The sequence below is a fragment of the Pempheris klunzingeri genome, chromosome 3 (genome assembly GCF_042242105.1).
Source record: "Pempheris klunzingeri isolate RE-2024b chromosome 3, fPemKlu1.hap1, whole genome shotgun sequence".
Lineage (NCBI taxonomy): Eukaryota > Metazoa > Chordata > Actinopteri > Acropomatiformes > Pempheridae > Pempheris > Pempheris klunzingeri.
The window spans coordinates 15965138-15980354 of record NC_092014.1 but is presented as its reverse complement, the minus strand read 5'-3'; the positions used below and the strand labels follow the sequence as shown (position 1 = coordinate 15980354).

General features: G+C 42.3%; 1 protein-coding gene across 1 annotated transcript; it reads left to right on the top strand.

Moving 5' to 3' along the window:
• The first annotated feature begins 1746 nt into the window (after positions 1-1746).
• keap1b (kelch-like ECH-associated protein 1b) lies at positions 1747-13901 on the top strand. Its single transcript, XM_070827786.1, has 7 exons — positions 1747-1837; positions 4793-6096; positions 7058-7303; positions 9201-9877; positions 11051-11256; positions 12273-12449; positions 13141-13901. The coding sequence occupies exons 2-7, from the start codon at positions 5791-5793 to the stop codon at positions 13404-13406; spliced, it is 1878 nt and encodes a 625-aa protein (XP_070683887.1). The 5' UTR covers positions 1747-1837; positions 4793-5790; the 3' UTR covers positions 13407-13901.
• The last annotated feature ends 1316 nt before the right edge of the window (positions 13902-15217 follow it).

Genomic DNA, 15217 nt, shown 5'->3' with positions numbered 1-15217 from the left:
TCACACCTCCTCAGAGGAAGCGTATGTTCGAAGCAACACATTGGCTGGTACCAAACAGCCAGTCTGAAAAACTATATGGTTGTTGCACTTTTGATTTAACCCTCAGTGACCCAAAGACATATTTATTTACAATAAAAGGTACCACATGGCACTGGGATACCTTTGATGTGAATTGTGTGGGTGCAGGTGTGCCTCCAGATGTTGGCTGTATCCACCAGCACCATGTGCGCTGACAGAGGTCAACAAGTCAGGGAATCTTCCCCCGGCTGCCTGCTTTCTTCCTGTTACTGAAATCCTACATCAAACTGGACAGGTAGAGGTCATAAGTCATCTGTCATGATCACCGTGGATGAGTCCCAACCCCAGGCTTGTATTACAGATGTATAGATGCATGCTGTGTGCTGCCTGAGACCATTAAGAATAGTGACATGTGTGGTTGTTAAAGAGAAAACATGGTATAGTATATTAAAGTGAATCACAAAAAAGAGTGCTGTGAGTGCAGCTTTTGTGTTTTTTCAGATGCATGTGGAGCAGACAGACAGCATGACTCTTGTGGAAGTGCCCATTTGATGCCCCAAGGCTAAGCTCACCTAATTCCCCTGACTGCACAGAGCGAGGGCAGAATCATCGCTCAGCTGGGGAATTATTGGAGAGGGCTGATTCAAGGCTTGTCATATCATATCAAGGATAATTCATGACTGTGGATGCTTCATCATCACTTTCTCTGGCCCTGAGGGAGCTGAGATTTATTCTCAGCACAGGTTACTCGGTTTAATCAGTTGTGAATTCTGGCTGTGGGGCTCAGGAAAGCAAAAATATTTTTGCACAACCTAATTACAACACAACACATTTCCAAATGCTTAAAACTCACTGAACATCTTATTTTCAGCTACTTCAAGTGGGTCTTGCAGTGTCACAGTTGGCTTTTGGTGCCACCTTGTGGCTGCAAGTAAGAATAAAGTATGTTTTGTTCTGTGCTGACCTGAATTATGTATTTTCCAAGAGGAGGAAAAAAAACTTCATGGTGTGTCAGCACCTGCCTGGAGCAAGGATATTTGTGTCTGCTGTTATGTACTGTGGGAGATATTCATAAACATGGAAGGAAACCTAACAAGCAAGGTGAGTAGGAAACAATTTGGGTTTTATGTTTAATTGGGAGACATCATAATCATGTCTCATGCGCACCATCATGTTTCATTTAACACCAACAAATAGCAGCATTTTAGTGATTTCCTGTTGGAAATTCAAAATTCAGTCACAGTGATTTAAAATGATATGTATGCTGTGCAATACACACATGTATATCTTTTATACTTTGCCTCATATTTCTATATGTGCATTTATTTCTATACTTTGTTATATCCCTTGTTTTTGCACCAATTCTATTACTGACACTTTATTTCTGCACCTTTTCCGTCTCCTCTGTTGCTGTACCAAGTGAATTTACCCGGTGTGAGACAATTAAAGTAAATAAAGTCTCTCATCTTACGTACATCTTGGATACATGACAGAGAAAAGTACATCACGCAGGTGATATATATAATATTTGCCAATTATTTGATTGACGCTGCAGCCACAGTTTTTGGCACCCTGCCATCAATTGGCCCTGCTTTTCCCTCACTCTGGGCGCTCCTTCTCAATAAAAGCCCCCTCCCTCGGGACGTATTTCGCTGCGATTAAGCGTCAACGGAGGCGGGTCCGGCGCTGTGGAGGCGGGCTCTTATTGTGAAAGCGAGAGGAGACCGGTACAATGCTTAGTCACGGTGAGTTACAGCTTTGCCCCCCTCCTCCTTCCTACAGCTCGGCAGACCGCGATGGAGGGATTGAACTAGACTACGTGAGTTTCTTTAATTTCCAGATTAACTCCACTAGCAGCGACTAAAACGAACTGTGCCGTTGTTAGGTTTAAAAAGCGAGGAGGAGGAGGAGGCTGGCTGTAGGAGCGTGTTTCAGCAGCGCTTTGTTAGCATTTTTTCTGCTCGGGTCGCCGATACGCTACTGTCTATTATTAGGAGCCTGGTTCGTTGTCAGCTCTGTTTCCGAGACGTTTAACTTGTTATTCGTGGCCGTGTGTGCCGTGGATACACCGAGTTCACTTTAAAGCAAACAGAGGACTGCAGCCGCTCCGCTCCCCTCTCTGCTCCCCTTGCTTTATTTTCGGCGCACGCCAGCGCTCTTGTTTTATTTTGACCAAAACAGCCGCAGAAATAACCATCGCTTTAGTGACTGGACCCGAGAGGGGAAACGATGCTTTGTGTGAAAGCTGCTAATGCGAGGGAGATGGCGCGCAGATCTAAATCCATCTGGGTTTATGTAAGGACTGGCTCCACTTCTGGGTCATGTTTTGGTACAGCCAGTTCCACTGTTTGCTCGCCGAAGAGTTCAGGATGAGTCACGGAGGAAAGCTCCCTGCCAAGTGTCTCTGCAAGCACGTTAAACACCCGCATTTGGGTCTAACTCGTATCAAACTGTGTCATCTGAAAGTTTAAATCGCTCCGGTTGTTGTGCAATCCCTGCTGGATGGCATCCAGGGACTGCAGGCCTGGCATGGGCTTCCCAACCCGGGGAACAGGGTCTGTCAGGGCTCCCTGAGGGTGTTGCAGAGACCAGTCCCAAATTACAGAGGAAATCTTCTTACCATCCCTAAACACAGTGACCCACTGATGTTACCACTCAGTGCACTTAATCTGGATTTATATTTTGTTTATCTCCTCAATGAAGCCAGTATCTGTTTGTAGAGCTGCAACAATCTGTCAACTAATGGAAGTGAACTGGAATATCAGCAATATTACATAATCATTTAAGTCATGCTTAGAGTACAAGTGCTAAGTATTATCTTTTTTTTCAGCTTTTCTGTTTTTTATTATTGTTGTACACACCATTGTATACAGTTGTAAACTGTGCTGGTTTTGGATTCTAAGTCAGACGAAATGAGAGATTTGAAGATGTCACCTTGGATATGGAAATCGTGATCAGATAAACTGATAATGGAGATGAGTTGGATACATAGTTGTTTTGTTAATGAAATGTCTGAGCCCATGCTGATGCCTTAAGGGATCTTATTTTGGCCAAAAAAATATGCAGATCCCAAAGAAAATCAATTTACTGCCGCATTTTAGAAGCTGAGACTAGCATTTATCACTTGGAACATGATTTAATCAATGATGTGATTACCAAATTTTATGTTATGTGTATGCTGCTTAATCGACTAATGGAGTCTTCTCCAGTCTTCTTCTTTGGACCAAACTATAGCAGCATGTCCCGCAGTGCTTATTGTTCAACTCAGCATTAAAAAAGGGGAACACCTGCTTTTGTTTCTAAAGACAATCACCCTTTAATGGCCTACCTGGAACTGCTGCTGTGTGTGTGTGTGTGTGTGTGTGTAAAGTGAATGAATGATCAGAGCGAAGCAGCAGGTACAAACGTAGACTGAGGCAGCCTGTTTGTCAGTGAGCAGTTTCTGTCTGCCTCAGAGAGCGAGCGGGTTGAGCAATATGTTCTCCAGTGAAACTATTTTACCCAGAAACCTGGAGGCAGAAAAGCGCAGCAGTAAATCAAAATCACAGTGTGTTTCATATTACAGTGGGACTGACTGCTGGCTGACTGCCTTTTGTGACGAGCTCTGTGATGGCCGCTGACGTGTCACCATCTGTTGATAAAATAAAAAATGCCAGGACTTACTGACAAATGATTTGTGAACTGATTAAAGAACAGGACACAGTAACCTACTTGCAAAACTAGAAGAGGCAAGGCCATATAACCTGGGCTGTGCACTGCGTCCTCTTATCACCACTTCAGTGACGTGTGTGTGTGTGTATTTATGCATGCATGCACAACTTATGGTTGTTTTATTATATCACACTCACAGCTGCATTGTTGTGGAGCAACTTTGACACATCGTGAAAAGAGAACACCAGACAGACGATTAGTGACTGCTGACCACTCTTTGAGCTGTGTGTCACCGTTACAGACAGTTTATGTTGAGAAAACACGTTTGACACAAAAGAGGGGCTTTTTTTTTTTTTTTGCAGTATCCCTTTAGGTCATTTTAATGTTGTGCAGTAGAGGATGTACATATAGCGGACATATAGCGATCTCCTGTTTGTTTTATCATCAGCCCTTGATACTGATTGAAAGATGTTTTTTCGCTGAATTGTCCCATGCTTGTGTGCACACATTTGGTTGTGTCTGCTGTTAGTACGAGCCCGTCAGAGGGTGCTTGGGTGTTTTTTTTTTTGGCTGTTGCACAACCTGTTCAAGCCCTCAGCTGGACCGATCACAGGACAGAGTAAAAACACTATGTCATGCTGGCCAGCTAAATTCAAGCCTAATTTAAGTCACTCTGTCGTCCTCCAAAACAGACATGACTCAATTCAGATGTTTGTTAGTTTCTTTTCTCGAGTTGGGGAATGTGAGATTGAATCTTCCTCTTAGCAGACACACCTATAACCAACAATAAAAGGAACCAGTTTTTTTTTTTTTTTTTTTATGAGTTATGATGACTTGTGAAGCATACTCATCATGAACAAGCGGAAGACTTGACCCCAATGAACTGCACCAGGAAGAGTGCGCCACAAGTCAGACAGCAAAAGTTTATTTATCATCATGACTTTCAGAGTTGATGGATGACGACCGGTGCTGAGCCTCTTGTTGCATGAGACTCTGTGTTTGTCGGCAGCCAGCAGGGTTTATAAACTGACTGTTATGAATTGCTTCGGTGCCTAAGTAATGTGTGTGTGACCACTGTATATGCGTACAAGCTCACTGTGTCTCCTGTGCCTTTTTTCCTCAGATGTCAGCTGAGCCTACAGCTTCCTAGAAAACACAGCGGTGCAAACAAATTCCATAGCTGGGCAACCTCGAGGAAGGCGTCTCCAGAGAAAGCCACCAAACACCCACCACCCCACCCCACCCCCCCCAGCAAGGGCTCCAAGTGACACTTATGACACTTTTGGCACTCAATCCCATTTTTATTTTTTCAAGTCAACAAGCTGTGTACTGCCTCATTTACAGTCTGTGACTCTGCAGCTCTCAGCAGAAGTGTAGCCCTCTGAAAGGAGCTTTAATTGTTACCTCTTTAAAATGAAGCAGTAAATCAGATTTTGTTCTCCTCTCTAGATTAATCACTATGCAAGGCTGACCTGCCCCAGTGGTAAATCTGCCAAGCATTTAGGTCAATCTTCAAATGTGTTTCTTTTTTCCTTTGGGGCCAAGAAACTCCACAAATGATGATTCCCTAGCCAACAGACGGACAGTTTTCCTTTTCACTGCTGACAAGTTTCTGTAGCTCCTTCGAGAGTGGAAAGAAAAACAACACAAACAGCTGAACTAAGATTCCTTTGAGTTTTGTCATAAAAACATTCAGTACTTTTTACTCTTTCACTTTGATCTGCCTCAGATAAAGCCACAGAAGGCCTGAACTCCAGGTTTTTTGATTATGTTGGAAGCACAACATGTAAAAATGCAACTAGCCATGACTGGCAGCTCATGTAGACGTCTCTAGTAATGCCATGATGAGCAGAATGGCTGGACTCAAGTGCTGAACAGAGCAAGAAAATTCTCAGTGTCCACATAAATCAAACTCAAACGTGAGCTCTGCCACACAAACAAAATATCAGGCACATCCAGGAGAGCCGGGAGCTTTCTGCTTAGCCGTCTGCCAAGTTTCAGATCAAACTCTTTTTTTTTAAACTTTTATTTTACCCATGGCTGCGCCTTGTGCAATGATGCCCCAGAACACGGCACGCTGTTCTTGAGAAAGAGAGTAAGGAGGAGGAGAACGGGTAGGAAATGACAGAGTGCCTGACAGAATGCAAAGCGCTGGTGACTCCATCCACGCGCAACGGCCACCGCGTCTTCAGCTACACGCTAGAGAGCCACACGGCAGCCGCCTTCGCCATCATGAACGAGCTGCGTCTGGAGCGTCAGCTGTGCGACGTCACACTGCGTGTGCGCTACAAGAACCTGGAGGAGGTGGACTTTGTGGCTCACAAGGTGGTGCTGGCCTCCTCTTCCCCAGTCTTCAGGGCCATGTTCACCAACGGCCTGAAGGAGTGCGGTATGGAGTTGGTGCCCATCGAGGGGATCCACCCCAAGGTGAGTCGGGTGTCGTCTTTTCGTGTCAGAAAGATTTGCTTTATTTGATTTGTTTCCCTCACACATCAGTAAACATGAATCAGGGTCTCATCACAGTAGAGGCGATTGGTGTTATGACCGCCTTGAAAGTGTTAGATGCAACATTTTAATGCCAATAAATCATTGCGTGTGTTTTGAGACCTCAGTTGCATTTACACACTAGGTTATATTTGCCCAATACCTACAGTGCCAAACAGGAACAGAAACACTATCCTTCAAACATAAATCAGTGCTTAGCTTTTCCGTGGTAGCATCATCCTTACAACAAGAACAACTGGGTTTATGGGAAATGTTGTATAATTTCAAAACCATTTGAATTAACACAGTGGTTTCATCTGTGATAAAATGTCTAATTGCTTTGAATGCCATCTCCACTTTGTTACTGTTTACACGCCAGTATATTCATAAGAAGACATTTGACAGCTCTATCAGTATTATGCAGTAAAGTTAATATATAGATAATGTTACAATAATGAGGAAAAAAAAAACAGATCATTAAAACATTATATCCATGAAATTCTGCGTGAAATTCTTCCTTCAGGGTACAACATAAAATGTCACAGTGATGTTTGACAATTAAGATCTTACTGTGTGCATTTGAAGTGCACACAGTGAAAGGTACACTCTGACCTCTTCTCCTCACCCTATAATGTTTACCAGGCTCATGTAGATACTCACATGGACGCAGGATCGGCCTCTTGTTGGCTCATGCCAATCAGTCTGTCCCCGTCCGGGAGAAATGAATGGACACACAAGTAGCATAAGAGCCTTATTTTTTACTCCTTTTTCCCTCCCTATAACTTTGTCTTCTTTTCTGCCCTATGCCATCCTCCTTCCCCAACCCTTTCCCTTGTCACCCGTCTGCTTCTCCCTCTTGTCTACCTCACCCTCTTCCCCTGCATTTTCTTTGTCGCTCCTCCAGGTTATGGACCGCCTGATCGAGTTTGCCTACACGGCCAGCATCTCTGTAGGGGAGAAGTGTGTGATTCATGTGATGAACGGAGCCGTCATGTACCAGATAGACAGCGTGGTCAAGGCCTGCTGCGATTTCCTCGTCCAGCAGCTCGACCCCAGCAACGCCATTGGCATCGCCAACTTTGCTGAACAGATTGGTTGCACGGAGCTACACCAGAAGGCCCGCGAGTACATCTACATGAACTTCAGCCAGGTAAAGCTTGAGCAGAATTTCTAATGAATCCTCTACCGTTTTGTCTGTAATAATGAACAATTTGTTCACATTATTGTTTTTATTCCACGGTTGGCAGTGTAGAAACAGACAGGAAATGTGGGAAGAGAGCGCTTGACATGCAGCAAAGGTCCCTATGTGGTATGGATTTCAACCATTAGGCTACCAGGACATCTCATAAACTGTGTATTGAAATGGAGTCACATGCTTTAGATGAATGTTGGCCAGCTGCCTGTTATTCTAAACAGTGTTTTGGGCTGTGAGTAAACACTTTCACTTGTGCCATTGTGGTTTCTGCGGGTAGACTTTTCTGCTTCAGACCTGTTAACAACTGGCCCGTGTCCTTGTGCAATGACTGTCAAGAATTCAGGCTATGATTCAGACTCGCTCTGAGGGTTCACCTGTGGTTGGAGCGTACCTGACTGCAAAAGATAAAGAGTACAGCACAGAAGAAATGAAAAGTCACTCAATATTGAGAAGCTGATAGGCTGATTGTTCGTTCGCTGCTGAAGACCCACCTCCTCTCGCTGGCTTTCAGTTCAAGTTGAGCTCAACACCTTGACTTCAGCCTCCGTTGTTCTGCGGTTATCTTCACTGATTCACTTCACGTTTTCATTCACATGTATGCTTGTATGCTGAATGACCTCTCGCAGTTGCAGTGATTCAGAATGTTTGATGCCTATTTTACTAACTGTTTTATACCCTAATTGAGTCTTAACTCTTAACTGTCCGGTAGTCATCAATAACTACTTCAGTTTGACATCACACAGCAAAAGACATTTGTCTTGGCTAAAAACAGGCTGTACCTAGTCTGTTGCAGCCCACATTTTGGCCTTTGTTGTAGCCCAAAAACTGACATCCATGAAAAAGTCTCCTCCTGAATCGAAGCATGTGCAGATCAATTATATATTCACTATGTTATGATCCACTAAACTTACACGCAACCTCAACAACTTTATTTAAACAGTTACTGTGTATACTATACTGCATGCTTTATTCTGCCATTACAAACACAAGGAGGACCAAAGGTTATAATAAAAAAAAGACTAAGACAAAAAAAACCTAATTAATTATCTTGTAAAGCTTACGGTGGTTACAGGCTTAGGTTATGGTTATGTCTATGGATCGCCTGGGAGAGATCTGCACTCCAATGAATGCACTCCACTATTCAGCACTTTGGCCAACTGTGGTTGTTTTAAATATAAATTAACTTTGGCTTGATTTGATAAGATGGCCAGGGCAGAGGCAGGTTAGGCAGCTATGTGATGGTAAATCAGTGTTTTTGCAAAACTTGTTTCATCAGCTTTTATTAAAAAAAAAAAAAAGATGGGGAAAGATAAATAAACACTGTCCCAAAGCAAATTTGTTTTTCTCAAAGTAAGTCCTGCATTCAGCTTTAAAATGTACTGTGACTCTCAAGGCAGGAAGCCAGATTTCCCGGGTATTGAGTCTGTGTGCTAGTCTAAATAAGCTTTATCTTGTTAATGTTTTGTCTTCCAAATAATCTTGACATTTGACCAAATTGTCACACGAAGGCATGATTTTCTTCTTGGCTTGAGTTTGGATTTATTTTAAGTCTTCAGTTAGTATTTACTGACCTGTTTTCTATTTGATCAGAACAATTAAATACAACACAACTGTCACTGATATGATTAGTGGATTAATCTATGAGGTGGTGTTAGACAAATTAATAAATTCTGTTAAGCAAAAGTGCTCAAAATTTCTGCTTTTTTGTCTTATGTGATAGTAAACTGAACATCTTTGGGTTTTATCATGACTAATAGACACTTATAAGTATACATTTGTTTGGAATCCTTCTCTATATTTAATTGATCTGACCTCAACACTTACATGTTTTTGTCCCCACTCATGTCTGTAGGTGGCGACCCAGGAGGAGTTCTTCAACCTGTCTCACTGCCAGCTGGTCAACCTCATCAGCCGCGATGAGCTCAATGTGCGCTGTGAGTCCGAAGTCTTCCAGGCATGTGTGGCCTGGGTGCGCTACGACAGGGAGAACCGGCGACCATACGTCCAGGCCTTACTCCAGGCGGTCCGCTGCCATTCCCTCACACCCAACTTCTTGCAAGCCCAGCTCCAGTCTCTGGAGTGGGACCCCCAGTGTAAAGACTACCTGGCCCAGATCTTTCAGGATCTCACCCTCCACAAACCCACCAAAGTAATTTCTTGCCGAACTCCCAAAGTGCCGCAGCTCATCTACACGGCGGGGGGTTATTTCCGTCAGTCTCTCAGCTACCTGGAGGCGTTTAATCCCTGTTCAGGGGTCTGGCTAAGGCTAGCTGACCTGCAGGTACCCCGCAGTGGCCTGGCAGCCTGTGTGATCAGTGGACTCTTCTACGCTGTTGGTGGAAGAAACAACGCGCCTGATGGCAACATGGACTCGAATGCTTTGGATTGCTACAATCCCATGAACAACTGCTGGCTTCCATGTGCACCAATGAGCGTACCCAGGAACCGAATCGGAGTCGGAGTCATCGATGGCATGATATATGCAGTTGGTGGATCCCATGGGTGCATCCATCACAATAGTGTGGAAAGGTAAGTGAATGGAGCTTTAAATGCTAGAGGCTGGTGTTATTTCATAGTTGTTATTATCTTTAGTAATTACCCTGAAGAGACCAAAACCAATACTGAATTTGTTTTCCTGACAATGATTTATTGTTGATAATAATAAATTCCTTTAACTAGCAAAAGGTACAACTACTTTCAGTGTACTGCAGGCGTGTGACAAGCCTATTGGATTGAGATTTATTTGATTGTCAATATGTGTTTCTGTGGTTTGGTGTACAGTATTGACCCAGTAATAAATAAATAGTATATGGGACTAAGATCCAGCAGAGGACATTTATAATACAGGTTGATGCTCTGGCCTGTCAACTGTATTCAGTGAATGAGCAGAACTCAGGTAACTTCATGGAAATGAACTGGTTTTGTTCCACTTCCTCCAATCTGTTTTTAGTTCACACAAAGCTTCAATGAGGAAGTTTTATCTACAGGGAAATAATTCTGTGTTCTAAAACTAAAAATTGAATAACAATTTTTACTTGTTTCACTATTTCACTATATTCAAAAGATAACCTCCGAGTTAACCACCCACTTCTCATATCTTATAATTCACAACTTGAAAAGACCTTTTTTTTGTTTGTTCAGCTTCTCCTTGACTGTTGGTCAGACAGCAACAACCTGAATGTTAATCAATAATAAAATGCTGAAGGATGTTAAGCACCAAGCCCATCTACATGTCTCACCAGCAAGTGTTTAATGTGTTTGACCTCCTGCGAAGGCATGACTCAAACCCAGACAGGCAGCTGTGGCACTTTAACCTGACAGGTTTTCTGTAATACAGTGAGTTATTTAAATCATAATTTACAGTTGAAGATTAACCCAAACTCTGACATTGCTCCTTAAATGACGCAGATGGAGAGCAGTGACAAATATCAATTATTAACCAGAGTCTCCACAATGACTGTAAAAAAAAAAATAATAATAATAAAAGAGAACACGTCCAACCTGTGAAATTCATCAATGGCAGGTGGAAAATGGCAGTTGGCGACACCCTGAGTCTCACAGGAAGCATGTTTCTGTCTGCAGCCCTGCTGGGCTAGCAGGGTCACAGGCTAGCAGTGCGCAGGGATTCTGGTTTTTCAAGTTAAATAGAGATGTCAAGTAAAAATAGAAAATAATAATGAAACAAATCAACGTCTTTTCCAGGTATGATCCAGAAAGGGACCAGTGGCAGTTAGTAGCCCCCATGTTGACGCGCCGTATCGGTGTGGGTGTTGCAGTCATCAACCGGCTGCTTTACGCTGTGGGGGGGTTCGATGGGGCCAATCGGCTCAGCTCCTGTGAGTGCTACAACCCTGAGAGGGACGAGTGGAAGACCATGGCACCCATGAACACTGTGCGCTCCGGAGCTGGTAAGGAGGAGATGGAAAGCTACTTTCTAATTAAAGCCTTGTTAACTCTGAAAGCAACACAACTCTCAATTGGCCGTGCAAATTTTCCATCCTTATTTCTAAAGGTTATATATGTGTTTTATCATCTGTTCCAACAGGCCCTTTTGTTTGTGCTATTGACATCAAAATGGGATATAAAATGTGAAAACACATGCCATATAACTGCAGTGTCACAGCTTTGATTCCAGCTGTTGCTCTTTGTACCAGCCAGGACCTTTTCAGGTGATGGGAGAGAGATTTCAATTTCCTGTCTTGGTTGGGACTCACCATACTTCATCACTTCTGAGATATCCAGACCACTTCTTTATAATAGAGGTCAACACTTTCCTCAGCTTTGGAAGACGAGTGAAGTTCACTTTCGCTGTCGTTTTCGTGCCCCTTTTTTTTTTACTCCTCATTTCCAGAGGACGGCCACTTTCATCACCAGTAACTCAAAAAATGTTCTGATGTGCAGGCTGAAAAGTGCAAATTGACTGTCTGTTGTCAGATTCATTTCTGCTGCGTGATTATGCTCGAGTACAAATGTCCAAAGTTTATCATAGTTATTGACAGGAATTTCAGCAGGATCCTGTGTCAAAGTTGTTTTGTCATCCAGCCCGACTTAGTTCACAGGTTTAGTAGCAGCAGAGCAGAAATGAGTCTTGTGTTTTCTTTTAAATATACGTATATGCCAGTTTTACATTATTTAGATATCAAATGTTTTTTTTAAACTGTCTATTACCTATGAAGTATATAATGGGATCAATATTTTGTCTTTGACAAAGTTAGAGATGCAGTTAAGAAGTTAAGCTTTTACTATTTTATTTATGATTTAAGTTTATTAATAGGTTTATTTAGTGTAAGTGGCTACTGCACTAATGTAACAGATTATATTAACAGACTTATTTCAAACTTTGTCCAATATATAAACATAAACGAGACAAAATGATCTAATGTGTGAATAAACTAACCCTTGACCCCATTTTTTTTTTTTTTAGGTGTGTGCTCACTGGGGAATCGCATCTTTGTGATGGGCGGCTACGATGGCACCAACCAGTTGAACACAGTGGAGCGCTATGACGTGGAGACTGATACATGGAGCTTTGCTGCCTCCATGAGGCACCGACGCAGTGCTCTTGGAGTCACTGCATTACATGGACGCATCTATGTATTGGGTGAGTAGAGGTGTAACTGGAAACTGCCTGTTGATAGTAAAAGCTTCAAGCCAAAGCAGTAATTTTGCTGTCAGACGTAGTTTATTTAATTTAAAATCAGGGCCAGTGAAACATTTCTGCGTGTGCTGCCTGCACATTTTAGTCTCATAGATTGACCACATCTGCTCTGTTCATCAGGGTTATGGCCAACTCATTTGTTCCTGATATTAATGAGGACATTCTTACGCTGTCTAGGCATTTTTTGTGTTAAATTTTAATATGAGCTCATGAAACAAGATGGTTTATTTATTCACTGATCCAAATCTGTTTTTATATTTTACTGCAAGAAAACCTATTATAAATGCAAAGAATGGTGAAACTGAAAAGATTGTGCAGCACATTTAAAAAAAAAAAAAAAAAAGAATAATTAAGAAGTTTTCTGCTCTTATCAATCAAACAACACATCACTAAATATTATGTGGCTGGAGAACTAAACGTTTATCTATGTATTGTGAATCATGAGGGCGTCATTAATCATAATATTATTCCATTTACAAGACAATATCTCAGTTTCCACTGCATCATTTTAGATTTTTTTTAACTGTCCATTATGAGTTTGATGTTGTAGTTGTGTGGTGCAAAATCAGTGGAATATTCGTTTAATTGAACAAAACTGAACTCATGCAACAAAACATCATTGTTATGTTTACAGGAGGTTACGATGGCAACACCTTCCTGGACAGCGTGGAGTGCTACGACCCAGAGAAGGACACCTGGTCAGAGGTGACGCGCATGACGTCGGGGCGGAGCGGCGTCGGTGTGGCTGTTACCATGGAGCCATGCCAGAAGGACCTGCCACAGTGTCAGCAGTCTGAAAGGGAGAATGGTACGGCATCACCCGCCTATCAGTCACCCAACTCTGGTTTTAGCTCTCACCACAGTCAGCGGCACAGCGGGCCCTTCGGCAAAGGCACATGAGGATCATCGCTAGACCATGTCACACACGCACATACACAGACGAGCACCACGAAACTCTCCACTGTCTTCCCAAATGAAAATAAAGACGCACGGAGATGAGCTGAAACAACACATGCTGCCTCATTGATTCTAGAGATCTCACTTGGTGTGAGTTTAAAAAAACAAAAACAAAATCGGTAACACTTTATTTTAAAAGTGCAGTGTTGATACTTATCTATAAGGTGACAAAAGGTAAATTGAATATCTGCATCGGACTCACCAACTCAAGTCTGACCCCAGATCCTACATTCTGAAATTTGATGTTCGTGGTAAATCTGAGAGACCTCAGTCGGTCTGCATGCTCACATCTGGTATTCAGAATCCTCAGTCGGACCATTATCTCCCAGGTTCGAGCCATGGGAGGAAAGGGCTGCATTTTAAAAAGGCAAAAGAGAGGCTCAAAGAGTCATCAAGGGCTCTTTATATTTAAAGAGCAGCCCACGCAAAAGTTACATCTGACAAATCGGACAGAAAAATGATTCAAATGATCCCAGCGTGTTTAAAAAATAAATCATTTGTCAATAAATCATTTGTCATCATAGGCAGTAGAGTTCAAAGTGCCATTACCATGCCTGTGGGCATTACTGTCATCAGTATATTGACTTAAGGTGCTGCGATGGAAAGACACAGACAGAGTCAATGTGTGATGTGTGGAAATTGGTCAAATTAACCCAGACAGCCACTACGTGAAGCTTATACATGACAACGGGCCTCTTGCAAGAACATTTTCTGTATTCTCATCCTGAACCTCTTTGGGTTTTTTTTCTGTGATGTTTGCTTGTACATGTTCCAAGTCAGGTTCAGCAAATTCAAATTCTCTTAACTGCATAAACCTGTAAATTTCCACCTGATGAATCCCAGCTGTTCACGAGCAGGTGCGCATTGGTAGATTTAATCAGTAGCATAATCGGCACACCAAAGTTACTATACCAAGGCTACATCTGTGGGCACATCATCACCCAGGAGTAAAACTTTCACACTGTGGAGCTTCAGGTCCTGATGTTGGAAACCAGGAGATGATCACTTTATAAATTTAGCGCCATTTGTTGTTGTATTGGCGGGGAAAAAATATTACTATTCCTGCCAACGTCATTACAGAGCTGATACAGAATCATACCTGTAATGACAGGCCTACTACAGGCCTGGACCATACCTGAACTCTCTTTGTACCTAAGAAAATAATTCATACATCAATTTAAGATCTAATCTAAGTGGTTCTTGCGTGAGGCCCAAAGTCTTTGATTCATGTGTTGGTACAAGAAGAGCAGGGCCATAACTGCATAGTAACAGATGTGTCTTTAACCAATAGCCACTGGTAGGTTCATTAAATGTGGATTTTTTTTTTTTTTTTTATCTTGGAAAAGGTGTCAGCAAATTACTCAGTGTTGCCTGTTGGTCCACTATGATTGGTATGCTGAGTGCCAAGAGAATGAAGGTTTTGACCGTTTAGAGGAAAGGGAATACTGTAGCATTGATAAACTTGGATTCAAACATCTCACTGAATGTGTTTTCTAAAAAACACTAATTACTGACACAATTAAGAACCTCCCTGTACAGCTGACTTTTTGATTTTTCTCTTCCACCAGACCTCAGAAACTCAAGTGACCATGTTTGTGCATTAGTGTTCAGACATTGTATGCTAATGACAAAAACTTGCTTAAAAAAGTGTATTTGTAACAGCAATTTAAGCTACAAAGGTTTTTAAGTGATGTTTTGTACATTGATATTCAAAGAAGTCTTGTACAGAATTTCAGAGCTCACTTTTTTTATTT